Here is a 19494-nt window from a genome sequence, read left to right on the forward strand (position 1 = left end):
CTCGTGCAAAATGTAAAAGCTGAGAACGAAATAAGAGTCATTTCATAATTATGAGATTCATAATCTGATTAGTTGACTAATGTTTCAATAGTCACTAATCAACTATCAGAAAAGTATATGAGTACATATATGTTGACAGTCTTCTTGAAGCTGCTGATGATTTCTTCATCTGTAAATATAGCAGAAATGTTGTCATCTGAATATTAAATTCATACATACTCAAATGTAGATTCAAAATGTGAATGAATTTTGTTGTTTGTCTGTTTGTTTTTTTAAATCTGTCATCAGTTTTCTGTTTGGGATTATAGACACATGGCGGATTACAGTCAATTGGAGGAAAAAAAGGCAAAAATAGACATTTTCTTGTGAAATAAAAAGTCCTGGAGTTTTCAATACAGTTTTTAGTAATGTCTATAAGTCCATCTTACCCTAGTTCTAGCCTACATTGTTTCATTTCTCACACACTGTGAAGCTTGAAAATATTACCAGCTCACTCTCCCCCAAGCCAATCAGGTCTTGCTGTGAATTGAAGCTTTGTGCCCGAGCTACCTACACTGATCCTAATCTCGTTGACTTTCATAACTAGTTTAATCTGATTATAAATCCCACACAGAACAGTGTGGCAGAGATGGCAAACATCGTGCTGAAAAATGCCACAGGACTCTGATCTGACCGAAAGCATTCTCCCATTAAGCAGGAGATTATACTCTCTGCTGACTAACTGGGAAAAAAAACTGATTATTTCAATTTTTTTTAATTAACTCTGTAAGGCTCTTGGAAACAAAGTTGGGATCGGAAGTTGTCAGCTTGTGTTTCAGTCCTTAATAAAGACTCACTGAGATGTTTGTCTTTATAGTCCAAGTCCATGAGGTCTAAATGTTTTAGTCTGTTCTTTATATTGTACTGTACTTTTGTTAATTATCCATCTTCCATGGTGTGTTATAGCACAAAGATTTCCTCACAGTAACTCTATTTCACATTGAGTTTAAGTGCCTCATATCCTTTCTCAGTACCTCAAATTGACTAATGTTTATGTTTCGACCGACTGCGACATGTGGTGTGTTTCTTCTGCAGCCGCCGCAGAGGAAGGTCCTCCCTGGTTTGTTTGGGTTAGACAGCAGAGGAATGAGAGGAGGGAGGACACCGAGATGGGGCAGACTGCGAGGTGAGGGGATGATGACAGAGGAAGAAAGGGGTGGGGTGGGGGCTGAGCAAGCTCGGACAATATACTCTGAATTTTAAAACGGGACTAGAAAAGGCACAGGGAGGAGGGGAGTGGAGGGTTGGAGGAGAGAAAGGAGAAAGGGTGGGGACAAAAGGGACAGGATAGAAAGGTTGCAAAAAGAGAGAGGATGGGGGGGTGATGGAGCCGAGGGGAGGACAATTCAGGGGAGAATCAGAATGGTTACACAACGAAAGCGACAAGAAGAGGAATGGGTGAGTCCATGCAAAGAGGGGGTAAAAGAGAAAGAAATGGGAGGAAAGGGATGGGATATAGAGAGAGGAGAGAGGGGGAAAGGGGAGGAGGGCAAGGACCTTGGGGTTAAATTCCTAAAGTGCAACCAGGCTGTTCCTGCTCTGATGCCCAAATGTAAACACAAGGCCGAGACGTGGACTGACAGACTGTCACAGTCACTCATGAGACAGAGGCAGACATGGAGGTGTATTTCAAGAGAATAACAAGTGTGAAAAAGAAAATTATTCCAAGGAAGAGGTTAAACACGAAGAAAAATAAAATGTGAAATTAGTTAAGAGGTATACGTTTTTTTTTTAGTTAGTTAGTTAGTATGGAATGTATTCCTGTGAGGATGGTGTTCACATTAGTCTTATGAAAAATTATGATTTGAATGAATTAACATTGTTTTTTGTGTCAGAGATGTGTGCTTAAGTATACGGCATAATATTCAGGTGTTATGGTTTACACTTCCCAACTACAGCAGCTGGTTCTTATTCACCGTGTGGTACTTGTCCGCCATCTAGTGGTAATTAGCTGTGACTGCAACCTTGATTAAAATCGTGACACACACACACACACACACACACACACACACACACACACACACACACACACACACACACACACACACACACACACACACACACACACACACACACACACACACACACACACACACAGACGTATACAATATTTATTTATTCAAGTACTCAAGAAACTATTGGGTTGAATAAGTCAATTAGTCAGCTGCAAAAAAACAAAAAGCATTTGCAGATGGAAAGAAAATTGTTCAAACTGAGTTCCAGCTCAGTCAATGAAAATTAAATATTGCATTTAAATTAAAAGTGAATGGTGACACTCATATGAGAACATATGCCAGTCCTGTGTTCTGTGTGACAGTCACTCATAGTACAGTTTTTTTTTTTTTTTTTTTTTAACAAAGGAGCAGAGTGTATCTGTAGACTGGTATTAGGTGGGTGTTAACATTTTATACATTACTTTATAAGATATCTTTGTATTTTTTTCCCTGAAAGTATGAGTGATATATAAAAAGTGATTTCTTTCCCCGAACATTATAAGAATTTAAATATCCAACATTGGTTAAAAAAAAAGAGAGATTGACATTAAAAGAGTCAAAATAAAGTTACCAACGAAGAGGAGTGTTTTACACATATTTAGGAAATCAAAGCACCTTTTTGATCATGTCCAATGAAGAAAAGGGAATCACAGAATCAATTTCTACCAAACAGGATAAACATACATTTCTTTCCTATATCCAGCAGGAACTGCAGCTTATTCCAATCCGCCATGAGATGAGAGGGAATGGGCAGGTGTATGTTGTCAGTTAATGATACATTAACAAAACAGGCAAACTAGAGCTAAAAAGACATGCAAATGCCACAAAAAAGGCCCCGTTAAAGATTTTCACCAAATTACGGTTTTTCTTTCCAATTATTAAGGTACAACCAGTATTTCTTCTAGTACTTTTCAAAGTTCTGCTCTAAGCCTTTACTGAGACTAATGAAAAAAATTTTAAATGCCAAACTAAATCGTTACCTCAGGTTTATTATAAATATAAAAAAATAAACATATAGTAAGTATATACTTCTTCAAAATGTAAATGTAAAAGGAACATTGGTGAGCTATCATGAATCAGATGTCTCACTGTCGTATTTGATACTGATCTCAGGGTAACGTGTGGGTTTGTTGAGCAACTGGCTACAACATACCCGATTGGCTCTGTGTGGGTCCAAGTGGTGTAAGACTTGCACAAGTATGCAAAGGTCCATTGGGACCATCCATGTGCCACCCACAATTTGGGACTGTGAAGATAGCAAATGCAGCAGCAAACAACTGCTCATGACTGCACAGCATAAGTAACATAGTCGTTACTAGGTGTAACTCAAGCTCTATGATTAAATGCTGCAGTCTGATTTGAGAAGAAATGGCAAAACACTGACTTTCATGGACACATTATCATCCATCACTGGATAAGGAACTCTACAAGAATGCATATTTTGTTTTATTTTATTTTTTAAAGTTTATGTGAACATAAGAAAAATGAAATAAATTAAAACAGGAACATTGGTGAGCTATCAAAGTGTGATACTCTACTGCAGCAGCAAAAACATGATAATCAATTTAAATACTAACAACTGTTTAGAGGTTACTGTTGTACCGTGGCATCTGACCACTCGAGGAACTGCTAGAGCAGTTTTTGATCTTTTGCTCACATTGCAGGGAGCAGTTCCAGTTAGGTACCAATTTCCAGGATGTAACAGCTTTCTCAAAAACTACCAACTGGGAAAGTTCTTTCTCTGGAGAAGTCAGTTGCTCTCAGTTCAGTGACGCACTACGCTTCACCAGAAGAAAATCTATACTTCCTCAATCACTTAAAGGTCAAGTGTCACTGAAATGTAGACTGCACCCTCTCGTCCTGGAGTCAGTCCGAGCGGAGCCCGTCTATCACAAATGTAATGAACACTTGAGTGACACGCAGCTTTCATCCAAGTTTCCCAGGACATTAGTGAGGTAAGTTCCGAATAAAATGTAGTCTTTGTCACCACTTGAGGGTTCAAGAATTCACTTCATTCTTCCCCTTGAGTTCCACGATCTCCCTGGAATAAAGAAAGTCCAAGAAACAGAAAGAAAAGATGTATTATGGTGTTGGCTGAAAAAATATGTCTATGTTGTGTACGTGTATAAAATGTGGCAGCCACTTACTCTTTTGTTCCTCCCCCATTGTCTGTTGTGACTCCTGAAAGTCAACAGAGATCTCGCTGTAAGTTTTTACTCTACATTGATATACAGTGACTGATCGTGACAGATAGGCCATGGTAAGCAATCTTTGTCCTTACCTTCAAGGAATGAAAGGCGTCTTTTCTTATATTTCGTCCACAGTACCACCAGCATCACCATCAACACCACACCCAGTACCGAACAGCTACCTACTACAATACCCACATCAAAAGGCGGTTTCTCGGTACCACCTGCAGATAAAAACAGTGATATATCAGTTATAGACATGAACGGTGGTCATGAACATCTGTGGTCAAAGCAAGTTATATACACTGCACATTTATTGTTGTCTGATAAAAAAATGATGTTATGAATGTTTTTGAACATCGGTAATTCTTTTTTTTTTATATATATTTTTATCCCTGATTTATTTCCCCATTCATTTTCATCCAGTGCTCCTACCTAAGTCAGTCCCAGGCATTGCCACCTCTACCAACCCTGGGAGGGCGCTGCACTGAGCTCAAGTCTCCTTAATTTAAGGAGTGAGCAGGCCGCTTCTTTTCACCAGAGAGGGTGGAGCTTCTCTGGATGGACGTAGCGCGTGGAAGGATCACGTTATTCCGGCCAGATCCTCCCCACCCCATCTAGTGCCCCGGCTGGCCAGAGGGGGCATGTGTAGCCCAGGACTGTTGCATGTGTTGTGAGGTCATGTTAGCTACGCAAGGGAACACGGGGAGAACATGCAAACTCCACACAGAAAGGCCTTTCATCAACCCCACCAGGGTGTGGGTGCCGAGGACATGAGGAAGGTACACCCTCAGCACCCAAGGCCACCCCGGCGAGAATTGAACCCAGGACCTTCTAGCTGTCAGGCGGCTGCAGTACCAGCTGCCACACCGTGCCGAAATTAGCAAAACATATAACTGCAGATTTATTTGTTTTACATGGTTGAGTAACTTCCTTAAACTGATGAGTCAAGAAGGAGTTTATAACGGGTAATTTTCATGTAAATACCACAATGGAGTAAGTGAGGTAAATACAAAATAAACTAAACTAAGACCCATGGTAACGAAATAAACAAATTAAAACCACATAACAAACGTAACACGATTAAAGTAAAACGACAGAATTCTATTTTTTTCCCACTTAAATCCTCTAAAGGTCTGGTGTAACCAATGGTATTCTTAATGACACCGATATGCTCATTTATTGATCCAGCAGTGTGAATTTGTGTTCTTTTCTGCGGTGTGAACTTGTTCTCTTTAAAATCTCTTCTTGGACACGACTTTGAGTGTCTATTTTATTCTATTTCACTTTAGTCTGGTTCAGTTTAGTTCAGTTTCTTTTAAATCCTATTGGAAGAGGATGATTTTAACATGAATCAGATGTCTCACTGTCGTATTTGATACTGCTCTCAGGGTAACGTGTGGGTTTGTTGAGCAACTGGCTACAACATACCCCATTGGCTCTGTGTGGGTCCAATGGGTGTAAGACTTGCACAAGTATGCAAAGGTCCATTGGGACCATCCATGTGCCACCCAAAATGTGGGACTGTGAGGATAGCAAATACAGCAGCAAACAACTGCTCATGACTGCACAGCATAAGTAACATAGTCGTTACTAGGTGTAACTCAAGCTCTATGATTAAAGGCTGCAGTCTGATTTGAGAAGAAATGGCAAAACACTGACTTTCATGGACACATTATCATCCATCACTGGAAAAGGAACTCTACAAGAATGCATATTTTGTTTTATTTTATTTTTTAAAGTTCATGTGAACATAAGGAAAAGGAAATAAACTAAAACAGGGAATAAAACCAAAGAAAATGCCCCAAAAAAAGACAATGTCCTTGTTCAAAAGGAGTGAGAAGAAGCCTATGCAATGATCTATCAGGTAATGCACTGCCAAAAAACAGTAACTGTAGTAGTTACAGAAGTATAATAATAATATTAATAATAATAATAACATTATTAGTATTCTTATTATTAATAATAATAATAATAATAATAATAATAATAATAATAATAATAATAATCATCATCATCATCATCATCCTCAACCTGATAATAATTTCTTATTGATAATATTAATATTAATAAATATAATGGAATTATTGGAATACATATATTATCATTATCGTAGTTACCATGCATACTACAGTCCAATGTATCATCAGAAGTCAGTAGGCAATACCGTAATTTACTAGACATCATGTTGATTCGACCTATGCAGTGATCAGTTATGCTGATAATAGCAACATAACAACAACATTTAATTATATATAATTTTTATCTATAACTACAGTATATTGAACTAGAATAATGCATACTCTACAGCCTATGATGATTAGTACCTCTCCCTTTCTACTGTTGAAGACCATTTCCTTATATGTTGATTTGAAGGAATATACGATATATGTGGAGACTGCTTGTGTTCCTTCCCCAACCAAATCCACAGTTTGAACCCCCCCCCCCCCCCTTCATTTAACTATTACTTAAAAAAATTCCTAAATCAATTTTGAGTAATTTTTGCTTAAGTAGTAAGTAGTAACTGTAAGGGTTGGGAGCTTCTTACATTTATAGCTGGACATAAATCTAACAACACATGTAACTAGGCCAACAATGCATTTCAACTAAGAAGGGTGTTTTCCCGATTTTGGGATAAATATATATAAATATATATATATGTATATATATATATATATATATATATATATATATATATATATATATATATATATATATATATATATATATATATATATATATATATATATATATATATATAAAAGAAGGGTGTTTGAGCACAGATTCAAAGATTTTTTATACATTTCAACAACTCCTCTCAGAGACATAAAACTGGAATATTGAATGATGTGAAATTTTCCCAAAATGATTTAATGTAAAGAATAATTTTCCAAGGGATTTCCACTGGCTATCACACTTCCCAAAACTATAAAAAGGGACTGAAAGCAAAACATTTTGGATAATACGTCTTTTTAGTTCAGTACTCACAGATAAGGAAGTTGTCCGAATTGGCATTACCCACAGAGCAGTTGTACTCCAGCTCTCCGTTGGAGCAGTTGAAGTATGCGGTGCCGGTTATGCTGAGCAACCCAGTAGAAGAATTTGACTTCTCAATGCTGTTGTTCAAGACTTTCCACATGTGACTTGTGACATTCATTTTTTGGCCAACATTCCACTTCATCTCTCTCCTTGGGTACCCATCATGTGATGCACAGGTTACATGGCAATAGAGATGGTCTTGGCTACAAATAGATGTGACCGATGGCTTGCTGTAAGGAGCTGCAGGAAAGACAAAGAGATGTATAAACTCTGTTTTCAGCTCCGTTTTTCAGCATTTATATTTTTCAAAAACAAGAAAATGAGTGGCTGAAAACTTATGTCAGTTAATATAGCGGACTTCCAAAATGCAGCGCATGATAAGCTATTTACAACTCAGCTATTAAAAGAGTGCCAATTTTACTATTCCTCCATTCAAACTTAGTCTACTTTGATTTAATGAGGTAAGGAAGGGAAATATCATTGATTGTGCACAAGATAATTTGATAGTATGTATACACTAAACAAGCGGTCCAGCCATGGCTCCTTCTCATATGTCATGAGGACCCCTGATAAAATGACTAACCCTAACCTAAAAGGGTTTGCAGTATGCTGTTCTCAATACCTCCATGGCATTCAAAGATACACATATGGGCTACTGTAGCTGTTAAAACTAAAGAAAACTAAGCCAATGTTGTAGACAAAGCTCTGCTTCTAATAATTGGAGCATTTACATTCATTGCTTTCCTTCAAAACAGCAGGGAGAACAAATGAGCCAAGTCAAACATGCACTAAAAAATTCCAACATGAAGACAAACTGTATCTCCTGCTCACACTATAGCATCACATGGGTAAATAAATAAAGGTTTAAGCATGATTTTTACCATATGCATACCTATGACACTGAGGGACAGTGGAACTTCTTTTGTTCGACGTTGGTTGTTCTTGTAGTCGAAGATACAGTAATAGATCCCGCTATGTGAGATCTTCACATCGTAGAAGACCACTGCTCTGTTGTTGAGAGCCATTTCTGTGTTCGGCCACGTGTTCTCGATGGGTCTAATGGAGTGAAATCCGTTGACAAAGCCATTTTTATCCGTTTGTAGATAGAGAAAATCAATCTCCCTGTTCTCCTCAACAGGACAGTGGATGGTCACATTTCCACCAACTTCAACTTCATACCTAATATGAATAGAACTTTCTGAAAAACAAAAGTAAAGCAACAATAAGAGCAAAGTTGGGAAACTTCTCAGAACACAGTTTTACTAAGGGGAGGATAGCAGCTTAAAATGCCCTGGCAATAACTTTATAGAAAATATTCAATGACCAGAAGGTTCTTGGGTACCTTGGATAGGACTAGGTAAGCTATGTTTCTCTAGTTAGATATAAAGCCTTTTTCACAAGCTAACTTTGCCCGTCTGCTATTTGCTGCTGAAGAAATGAATCAGTCTGGGGACAATGGTTACTTTTTTTCTCAATCGGAGTTAGAGAATGAGAGCCCTGCCACTCATATGTGTGTATAAATGAAGCTAACCTAATTTCTTAGAGAGTGAGTTATTTCTATAGAATTAAGCCTGAAAGAATAAAACAGCAGATATGAATACATTTTCACTCTCCCTGATGTTGCTCTATTCATGTGGGACCAAGCATAGCACTGTAAAATTACTCTTTAAAGTAATGTCATATCACACTTAATGCATTTTGCTTTACATGTTGTTTGATTGTTAAAACTCAGCTTGCACATGTTGCACATTTACTTTGCAGAACTGCTCACCTGAGAGAATCCCAAACAAAACCAGCAGCACTGCCTGAAGAGCAATCCTTGGACTGAAGAAAAAAAAATACAGTAAGGTATTGCTGAAATGCTGTAGTTACAAAGATATGTCACAAAAACCGATCAAATTAAATCTGACAAAGATTTTCTACAATCCTTCACTCTCACTAGAATAAACTTTCTTTATGCAATTCTTTATTGCTGATAAGTAGTGAGTCATTTTAAGAGCGGTGATTATAATTCATGGCTAACTTTCCAATTATGCATTGAGTCATAGGTGGAGGAACTTTTTAAAAGTATAATTAGACAACATTTGTTAAATTCCCTCTTGAAGGCAAGATGTAACCTGCATCTTGCTCCAGCCAACATGACCCTGAACATGATAAAGTGGAGTGAGGAAATGGGTGGATGAACGGATGCCAATACATTAATCATCAGTTTGTGAGGGATTGGATTAGATAGAGGGATGCAGCAGGTGGGATAGACAGCATGACAACATGATCTTCTGTCGCGATAAATCAGGAGACTAGCGTTCATGTGTTGTATGGGACAGTTACTGTTACACTACAATTACTGTAAGTCTAGTGATGCCAAGGGCCCTCACCATTCATGCGTCATCAATTAGAGGTGAAAGCAAGTCAATATTTGCAATACTGGTACTTGAGTAAAAATCCCTTGACAGTGTCAGCAAATGTGTCCCTGTTAATCACAAATTAAACATATTGTTGTTGATTAGACAGATTTATACTGGAGCAATAGTGTCAGTTCCTGAACTGAAAGTAAATATTTTTGTGAAATTGTGTTCTTATCAATTACTTGAGCAGTTACGAACGCCACATGTTTCATTGAGTCATATTATCTGACCAATCAGTGCAACGATAATTTGGGCGGTTTTCTGTTGATCTTTTGCATTTGACTTGCAGGAAATGTACTGTATATTGAGTAAAAGGAAGTTTCAGTTGGGGCAGTGATTTTGGACACTCCCAAACACAAATAACCACTGAAATTGCTGATAAGACTTGCACAAGAGGTCATCTTATTTATGACTACCCAGTCGCCAAATAATTTCCTGCTTTAAATTCTGAATTGTAATACAGAGTGGATATAAAACCAGAAGGTTACTTACAAGTTTAGCAGTCTGGAGTTTGAGGACTGTTGAAAACACAAACAAATGAAATACTTTAAGAGGATGCAGAATCTTTTGTTTAAATCTGTTTAAATATGAACAACAGCATTATTAAGAATAGCATACTGTGTCTTTGTCAGTGTAGGGCACATGCTGCAAATGATCAGGCCAATGTTTGATTACCATTTAAAAATAAAGCAAAAAAATAATAACAACATGGATCACAGAAGTTTGAATTATGCCAAGGTTAAAGCACATAGGTGGTGGCTCCTTTCAAACTGCCTCTATTTCATTTACAGTTTCATAACATTTTCATAGAGTTTGTGTTTATTAACAATAAACGCAAAGGAAAAATGAACTTATTTGGAATATCGGTGTGACCCTTCATTACCACTCTTGAAAGAGAAAACTGGCTTGTCTCATCCTGAAAGAATAAAACAAAAGTGTATTTTTCAGATAACAGGCTAATGGAAAACCCCCAGCATGAGCAGAGAAAGCCTGATTTTGTTAAGAGGGGTGTATTCCTGTACCTATCGATGGGAAAATACAGCCCTCTGTTTCTCTGTAACGTTATTTGTGCTGTCATGGAAAGCTAAAGCTTAATTTGTGTTGGCAGCAGTACTGGTTATTCTACTACGCTGTACATTTCTGTGTATTTTTTATTTTTTGTAAAATAAGAAGACATATTGATTTCATAGTTCTTTGTTTTTCCTATTAGTGGGTTTCGATTGATCTGGTATCTAAAATGATTCATGAGGAAATGAATTCTCATGTGACCTTTTCTTCTGGCAGCAACTTTAACTCAGAGGAAATTCCCAGGGAGAGAATTGCCACTGGATTGTTTTAGACATAAGTCATGATGTAAGCGAAAAAAATCAGGGAAGTAGAACGCCGTACAGTATGCCACTCTAAACATATCACAAAGCCCGCAATCACACCAACTAGTCTCACCCTTTTTTGATTAAAGCTCTGTGTTAAAACTTGGCAGTTATAATTCACTAAATATGTATAGCCCAGTCAGAAAATGTAACAACAATTAAAAAAAAAAAAAGAGGCCGAGTGAAAACACCCCATACACAGTCAGTATTGTGTTTCGTAATGACAGGAATATAAAAAAACAAAAAGCAGTATCTGTTTGTCATAACAACTTCAAAGGGAATTCCCAAAGGTCCTATAGTTACTGAGTAAACTTTGCATGTTTAGTGTTAAGAAAAGTGACATGCGGTGGAGTGTGACGTGATTGAGAACTATGAAACTGTTGAAAATGAGGAACAAGTTTAGCATTTTCTGCATGTATGAGAATAAAGTTCACATGTTTCACAGATTTTAGAGATTCACCTTTTTTCCACCTGCTCTGTGACAAGTATTATGTAGTCTGTACAAATAAATTCCTTCTTAACCACTATTTGTAATGTTTACTGTGTTTACACTGCAGACAACTACAATAGCTTACCGGTATATGTCCAACATCTTTTATTTTTAATCTGATGATTAAGAATTTAGAACAAATAGCTACTTATTACTCTTACACTGTGATGTGAAAGTCAGATGAAAAATAAAAGGAATTCATTTTTTCTCTGTTCATATACAGTGTACATCGGCATATATACTGGTGAGTGTACACCCACCACTTCTTTAGGTGAACCAGGTGAATAATGTGGCCGTTGAGTGTGCAGTATGTGTTAACTGTTTACCCACAGTGCTTGGTGATTTGTTATCTAAGAATCAAACCACGAGTTAGGTGTGGGAATTCCCGCATGACGTATTATTTGCAAAGATTTAACAGCTCTGCTGAATATTTTTGAAAAGATAATTGCAGTCAAATAAGCTTCCAAAGGAGTCATATGGAATCACTATCGAATGATGTGAGTTTCACGTCTATCGATGTGTGGGCTGAGTGATACTACGTGTAGGTAAAGAGAGTGTAGCAAAGAAAATGTGTCATGTTGATATTGGATAAGTAGAGCTTCATCTGATCAGCTGCTATTGCCATACAACTGAAACTTCAGTGTTTAACTTTTGTTTCTTCACCCCCTGAGAAAGATCAAATATAAAAGTATAATATAAGAGTTTTTTTCCTCTCATTTCCAGTCAGTCTTTACTTCACCTGTCATTAAACAATGAAGATTCACTAATCAGCATGCAGCTACACCGTCAGTGGTAAGAGCACGTTTGAAGGAATAAATTACCTACTTTCTCTTTCGCCCTTTGTGTTTCACAGATAAGTAAACACAAGGCAAAACCACTGCCCAGGTCTTCTTTTACAGACTAGGGACGCTCATTTTCAAACACTATTCCTATGACCACTAAAGGTAGTCTAGCAAGATCGAAATGTACTTTTCTTTTTTCTGTTCAAAAACAGGTTTAACTGCTAAAACCTCTGTTTACTACTTCAATCCATAAATCTGCACATGGTATGCTCTACATGTGACATTCCACCGTCTGGCACATCAGGGATTTGTTTATCTACTAAACTGTTAATGGCTAACAAACATTCTCTTATCTGACACAAACATTGCAAGATATACTGTAAGACACCCAGTCATGAATCATTGTGAATTATATGACACAAGATAATTATTATTATTGAATAATTATTGAAATCTGTTTTCAGATGAAAGAATAGAAGTGCGCTTACCGACATCTCGAGTGTTTCTGCTTCACTGATGAATGACTTCCTCCTCAGGCAGTTCAAAACTCAAGGGTGGGGGCAGAGAGTGTGAGTCAATTCAGCTTCCTTATTTCTTCACTCAACATGCATGCAGTTAAAAAAGAAGTTAAAAAGGTCCAACTTGACTGGTTGAGAACAATATTATCTTAACCTTAATGAATAATGAATAATGTAAAAATGTGGACAGGGCTTCCATGGTGGTTATTTGGGCTCCTTATGTTTGTGTGGGCTTGCATGTGAGCGTCTGCCTACAAAATGACGTCAGGTCAGAGACAAACTCTTCCCTCTGACATCAGCCCCACCCGACAGTGTGATGGGATTTCCCGAGAAGTGTTGTATCCACGTGGTAAGAAAAACTACACAATCACTTTTCAGCACTTCAGTTGTGATTAAACAAGTCAAAAGCATGATAACTCTCTCTCGTTTTACTTAGTTGCATTTAAAAAGTTCATATTTAATATACTGATAAAACAACAGAGTATGTTGTTGGTTTAATATGCTGTATATGTGGATATGTGACAGACTGGATGTGCAGAGTCTACCCCTGCCACAGAGACCCAGTGATGCAGAATGGCAAAAAGTGGAAATAGATGGAATATGGATGGATGGATGGATGGATGGATGGATGGATGGATAGATAGCTGAACAACGGAGTATATAGTTGGAGACTTCTTCAGCTACACTTCAATAAGGACCAATACAGAAGGTCATTTATGCTGGCTGCAATAACCTTTTAGAATAACTCTCTGTGCTACTAGAGAGGTAGTTGTCTCTTTATTGTTGCATTTACTTTTGCTTTTAGTTAATTATCCGCAGCAGCAATCTCATTTCCCTTTAGTATAATCCATCCATCCATCGTCCAACGGTTATCTGGAAAAGGGGGCAGCAGTTTTAGCAGATTTGCCCAGACTTCCTTCACCCCAGACACTTCCTCCAGCTCTTCCGAGGGGAGTCCGAGGCGTTCCCAGGCCAGCCGAGAGACATATTCTCTCCAGCGTGTCCTGGGTCTTCCCCGGGGTCTCCTCCCGGTGGGACATGCCTGGAACACCTCCCTAGGGAGGCGTCCAGGAGGATCCTACACAGATGACCAAGTCACCTCAGCTGACTCCTCTCAATGTGAAGGAGCAGCGGCTCGACTCCGAGCTCCTCCCGGGTGACCGAACTCCTCACCCTATCTCTAAGGGAGCGTCCAGTCACCCTGTGGAGGAAACTCGTTAAAGTACTAACTGTAAAGCATTTGTGTGAACGTTGGACCTGATATATATTTCTTTACATTGGAAAAAAGTCTTGAGCATCAGTGTGGCACGAGAGTCTCTGAGTGTGTGTGCGTGTGTGTACGTGTAAATGTGTTACAGATGTCCTAAAATGACACTTTTGTCTTTGATCAAATTTGGTGTGCTATTTTCTAGTACACATTCTTTTCTTTTTGCATTTATTTGTTATAGAGGGACAATGTACATTAATACATTTTTGGCTGTCGATTAGCTGTTTCTTTAGATTTTTCTTAAATGAGCTGTATGAGATGGACTCTCTTCTGTTTTGAGGGATTGTATTCCACTCATTAGCTGCCCTGTAGGTCAAAACTGATTGACCAAATATAGTTTTCCTGAATGGGATCTCACCTCATGCAGTATACTCATACAGTAGGTTTGTGATATATTGACTATCACACCGGCAGTGTTTCATATTGTCTTCTTGGCCTGTGCGCTATTGTCACATTTGAAGAACAGGTTTTAACTTCTCTTTTTTAGTCTCTGTTTTTAATATCATATTGTCTGTTGTTATGATCAGTTGCCATTACATTTTTTTTAATCTTTCTGATAATGGGAGACATGTTATTTCCAAAGGGAGAGAATTCTTAACAAAGCTGCTTAACTTGAATTTCATGTTTAGTTGACTAATGCATTTGCACATTCACTGTACCAAACAGTAACTTAGAGAAAATCTTGGGAAAATTCTCTGGAGTCTGACCAGAATGACTTAATGTTGTCCGAACATCACAACGGTAGGAGCCAGGAAATACTTGGAACACATAGAATCCCAGAGAGTTTCCACAAATACCCCTGCAAAAACAAAACTGAAACCAAAAAAGAAAGGTAACTTTAAAGACCAAAACCCCTTTTTTTTCACAAGCTACTCGTGTAAAGCTTCACACACTCCCCAAAGCCAACTTAAGTGACTGAATACTTAAGGCAGGGGGGGGGGGTAGGGGAATTTGAGACTGTTTAATTTATGACTGTCAAGGCTGAAATATGGTTCTGCGTCAAAACGTGTGGTTTGGGTCGACGCAGACCACACGCCGTCACCTGCGCTGTCACTGATGTGCACCTCCCGAAAATTGTAACTACGCGTCGAGCGACGCAGACCACACGCAGACGGAGAGGGCTGTGATTGGTTCACTTGGAAGCAAAGCATTTCCGGTTTCCCGTTTGAAGCAGTAGTGAACTTTCAGGGCTCTTTTCTTAGTTTATGTGTGATTTTTTTTGTTTAGTTTTTTTGCACAATAGTTGTCCTTATCTCTTTGATTCACTGTGACCGGAAAAAGTCGGATAAACCATTCAGAAAAAGATCGCTAACTAGCGGCTGGGGGGGTACTGCACCGCGACGAAATGGAGTGACGGAGAAGTCCGAAGGGTTCACGACGGCGTCACGGTGACGGCGTGTACTCTGCGTTGGTGTGACGCAGAACCTTAATTCAGCCTTCAGTGGCTGACATTTCCCCCAGTTTGTTTCTGTTTTGCCCCGCCTGTCTTCCATCTGCCCTGATACTTCACACCTGTGTCTCGTTACCCTCTTGTGTATATCTGGTCTTGTCTTCCCTTGCTCCTTGTGGTTCCGTACTGTTTGTTCCCTCCATGTCTCCTCTGGTTTTTGTTCAGTTCCTTGATCCTGCCAGCAGCGCTTTTGGTTTTTTCAATAAATCCTGCTTTTTTGCGAACTCCTGCCTCCTGCTCTCCTGCTTTTGGGTCCTCATCTAACCAACCGTGACAATGACTTCTAGCAGCTACTGTATGTCCTTAACCGTTTCATAGGGCCCCTACAAGGGATCAATAACTGCCATGTAAGGACTTGTTGAGAATTGTTTTACAAGAAAACAGTGTGGATTATATATTTTTTAAGTGGCTGTGTTTTAGTATAGGCGGTCTGTCACCGCCGTTAAAGCTCTCTGCATTTGCATATGCTCAGATAGCATGAGCTGTCATATTTGTACTAAGATTACTCAGTCCTGTAAGAAAAAGAAGGAAAAAAAAATGTTTTTAGTAAACTGGGGGAGTGCAACCTTTGAAGAAAGCAGAAATGTTACTAACTGTTGGTATCAGAATTATATAGGTATGCACAGTACTCGAGTTGTAAAAAAAAATCAAGGGGGATGGTGGATTTTATCATATGGGGACAGATCATTTGTGCTGATTACAAATAATATAGCCTAACTACTCGAGTACTGGGTATACATAGTTCTAATTTGCTTTTTAAATGTGCATGTTGAAAATGAACCCACCAAAACCTAACTAACTGGTGTCACAGAAAGGGGAAATGAATGTGAGGATAAGTGTGATAACAGTTTTCCTTTTATCTCTTAAATGTTATTTCATCAGGGTACATATATTTAATTTCACTATCCTTCCATATTTCATGATTTGAACTATCGTTGCTAAAATGAAATGTAACATGAAGTTCCCAAATCAAAGCCTTAAGCAAATAGTGTAAACACGTAGCGACGTGCACCGTACGGTGCACAACGCCGCGTACCCTATGCCGTAGGCTCTGCGTCGATTTAACGCAGAACCATAATTCAAAGTGTAGTCACGTGGTCAGACGTGCCGTGGTTGCTACGTAGCAACCAGGCTGGCGTCGCAGAGCACAGCCGTGCAGCATTGCTACGGTGTCAGCCCATGGATTGAGTTATACAAAAGGGCTACAAGAGTACAACATTTGATGGGAAGACGGTATGAAAACAATACTTCCGAGCGTTTGAGAGCGGGCTACAATAAAGCCACAGGCTTAACTTTAATGTACAGAGGCAGCGAGGACGTTAGCGGGCTAGCTGATAGTTGTAGCTGTTGTCGTGCTGCTCTGCAACTTTGCACGCGTCCTGAATGTCCCCGGTCACATAGATACATCTGCTTGGGTAATAATGGAGTTTTAGTGTGATATGATGGTTTTGTTTCGGATGAAACTGGTTGGCATGTGTTGTTTAGCAACGACGTAAACACGCAGCGCTGATCCAATGCGTCACTACAGGTAACATTGTTTTGGGTCGTAAACACGGATGTTCGTGTAGCTTCTTCTCCAGGATGGTGAGCTCAGCCATGGACCGGCTCTAACGGACTTTGTAAAGTGGTGTGATAACCACTTTCTTAAGTTGACATGACAAGACATGCAAATAGACTTAAAGAGGAGATGTACTTCTCTCCCAAATCCTCCCATTGCCATCAAGGGCTCACAGGTGGAAACAGTGGAGAGTTATAAATATCTGGGCGCTATCATTGATAAGGACCTGAGGTATGACCTCAATACTAGGGATGGGCGGTATGGACTAAAAAATGTATCACGGTAATTTCTGGCATTTATCCCGATAACGATAAAAATGACTATAAAAAAAATACCAATTCAACTCCACCTTTTTAACTATAAATCTATCACCACATTCAGTCTTTGGAGCCCCCAAAACACTGCTCTAAAATAATACTAAATGCTACTAAACTACACCAATTAAATTGAATTAATAAAAACCAATTAAATTAGTACACCTGTACTGCAAAACTGTAATGACAAGTTTGAAATGTAAGAACAGATTCAACATTTATTCAAACTGTATGGCTTAAACAGTGGGATAACAGTGCAAACAGCAAAAGTACCATTGTCCTTCAAGTTTTCTTCTTATAAAATCACAAAGTAGGAAAAAAATACAACCTGATAAAGAAACAGGACAAATAAATAAAAGCCATCCTTTGCACTCACTGTTTTTTTGCAGACTCTGCATATAATAGATGATGTTTGCTCCTCATCACTCTTTTTAAATCCAAACCAGTTCCAGATAACGGAGTTGGAGCCTCGTTTAACAAAGAGCTCGTCGCTTTGTTACACAAAAACGTCATCAACGGGAATTTATCGTTTTTACCGCGAGATGACAAATTCTTACCGTGGGGAATTTTTTTGACGGTATATCGTGTACGGTAAAATATTGCCCATTCCTACTCAATACATCTGCCATTTGCAAAAAGGGCCTGCAAAGACTTTATTTTCTGCACAGTTTGAACACTTTTAATGTGGAGAAAACACTAATGGTGTTATTTTACAAGTCTTTTATTGAATCAATTTTAACTTTCTGTATTGTATTGTGGTATGGCAACCTGACAGTGCAGAACAAAAAGAGGATGCAGGACATTGTCAGAGCAGCCAGTAAAATCATTGGCACTCAGCAGCTCTCTCTGACTGACATTTACGAAGGTCGAGTCCTGAATAAGGCACAAGATATCTTGGCCAGTCCTGATCACCCTCTGTCAGAAGAGTTTGTCCTTCTCCTTTCTGGCCGGCGCTATAGGCTTCCCAAGGCCAATAGTAATTAATAGGTGTAAATTTTCTTTTATACCAACCACTGTTAAAATGATCAATTCACATAAATTTTAATATTTTTAATACATTTTTATCATTCTGCCTGTACTGCTGGAAGCACTTCTGCCTTTACTAATTTATTATGGTTACTATGTCATGTTTTAATGTTTTAATTGTTCTTATTGTTATGTCTGTCTTTGTATGATGACTGTTTCCCACACTGCTAAATTAATTTCCCCTCGAGGGACAATAAAAATGACTCTAACTCTGACTCTGGCATAAGGAAAACGTGATCTAAATCAGTTATTATATAAACAGGCCGATTATGAAGTCAGAAACGTGTAACTAAGTTTAAAAAAATAACTTTACCCCACACATTGACGTATTTTGTGGTGAAGAGCCTGAAATTGCAATGTGGTTTAGTTCCCTCTGAAGGAAATGTCATTCAAATCGACAAGTTTGTTCTGAATGAGTGACAGTAAGCCTACTAAAAAACTTGTATACATCCTTTGTTTCAATGGTCTAAAACCAAAGTGTGACTGACCATTTAATTATTTGTTTGTAAGTTTATGCTTTCTCATCATCAGTATGAAAAGTCCAGCCAGAAGATGGCTCACGGTTCAGAGGATGCTCGCAAGAAGTTTATCTTGACCACAACTGGAAACTTCTATGGCGTGACCCCTTCATCGTCCCTGACTGATAGCCCAGAGTTGAATAACTTCCTGGATGATGGAAATGAATTTGTCTTATCTGTCAGCAGACATGATAATGACCTTCACCTGTCAAATAAGGTAACTCCAGAATTCTCTAAATTTCTAGGTAGGTTTCCACACACAACAGATTTATTGTTTGTCATTAAGCAGAAGTTAGCACACAGCAACTGCATGTTATTTATCTGAACGGTTGGATAAATACAAAAGTGAAAACAATCAAACTATAGGTATTCAGTAAAGCAAATTGGAAAAAAAAAATGCCTCAAGGGTCACAGAGTTAAAGACAAAACAAACAAAAGAAAAGCAGCAGCCCTAAACAGTAAGGTTAAACTTTGTTGACAGAGAGAACTTTATGCTGTACTTAACAATAAAAAAACCATTAATGATTCAAAGGGA

The 19494-nt window shown here is 38.4% G+C and overlaps 2 protein-coding genes across 8 annotated transcripts in view; one reads left to right on the forward strand and one right to left on the reverse strand.

Moving 5' to 3' along the window:
* Window positions 1-2213: 2213 nt before the first annotated feature.
* LOC133442320 (programmed cell death 1 ligand 1) lies at window positions 2214-13020 on the reverse strand. Its single transcript, XM_061720281.1, has 8 exons — window positions 12797-13020; window positions 10159-10184; window positions 9033-9085; window positions 8154-8459; window positions 7211-7501; window positions 4315-4446; window positions 4181-4214; window positions 2214-4074 (listed from the first exon to the last, which is right to left on the reverse strand). Exons 1-8 carry the CDS (start codon window positions 12800-12802, stop codon window positions 4032-4034), a joined length of 891 nt encoding a protein of 296 aa, XP_061576265.1. The 5' UTR covers window positions 12803-13020; the 3' UTR covers window positions 2214-4031.
* Window positions 13021-16734: 3714 nt separating this feature from the next.
* The window catches only part of dync2h1 (dynein cytoplasmic 2 heavy chain 1), a 138980-nt gene continuing 136220 nt past the window's right edge, over window positions 16735-19494 (forward strand). For all 7 annotated transcript variants that reach the window (XM_061719244.1, XM_061719238.1, XM_061719242.1 and 4 more), the window contains exons 1-2: window positions 16735-16776; window positions 18973-19176. In XM_061719244.1, the coding sequence (XP_061575228.1) occupies window positions 18994-19176 (183 nt within the window). In that variant the 5' untranslated portion in view covers window positions 16735-16776; window positions 18973-18993. The remainder of the gene's footprint in view (window positions 16777-18972; window positions 19177-19494) is intronic.

The sequence above is a fragment of the Cololabis saira genome, chromosome 4 (assembly GCF_033807715.1).
Source record: "Cololabis saira isolate AMF1-May2022 chromosome 4, fColSai1.1, whole genome shotgun sequence".
Classification (NCBI taxonomy): Eukaryota; Metazoa; Chordata; class Actinopteri; order Beloniformes; family Belonidae; genus Cololabis; species Cololabis saira.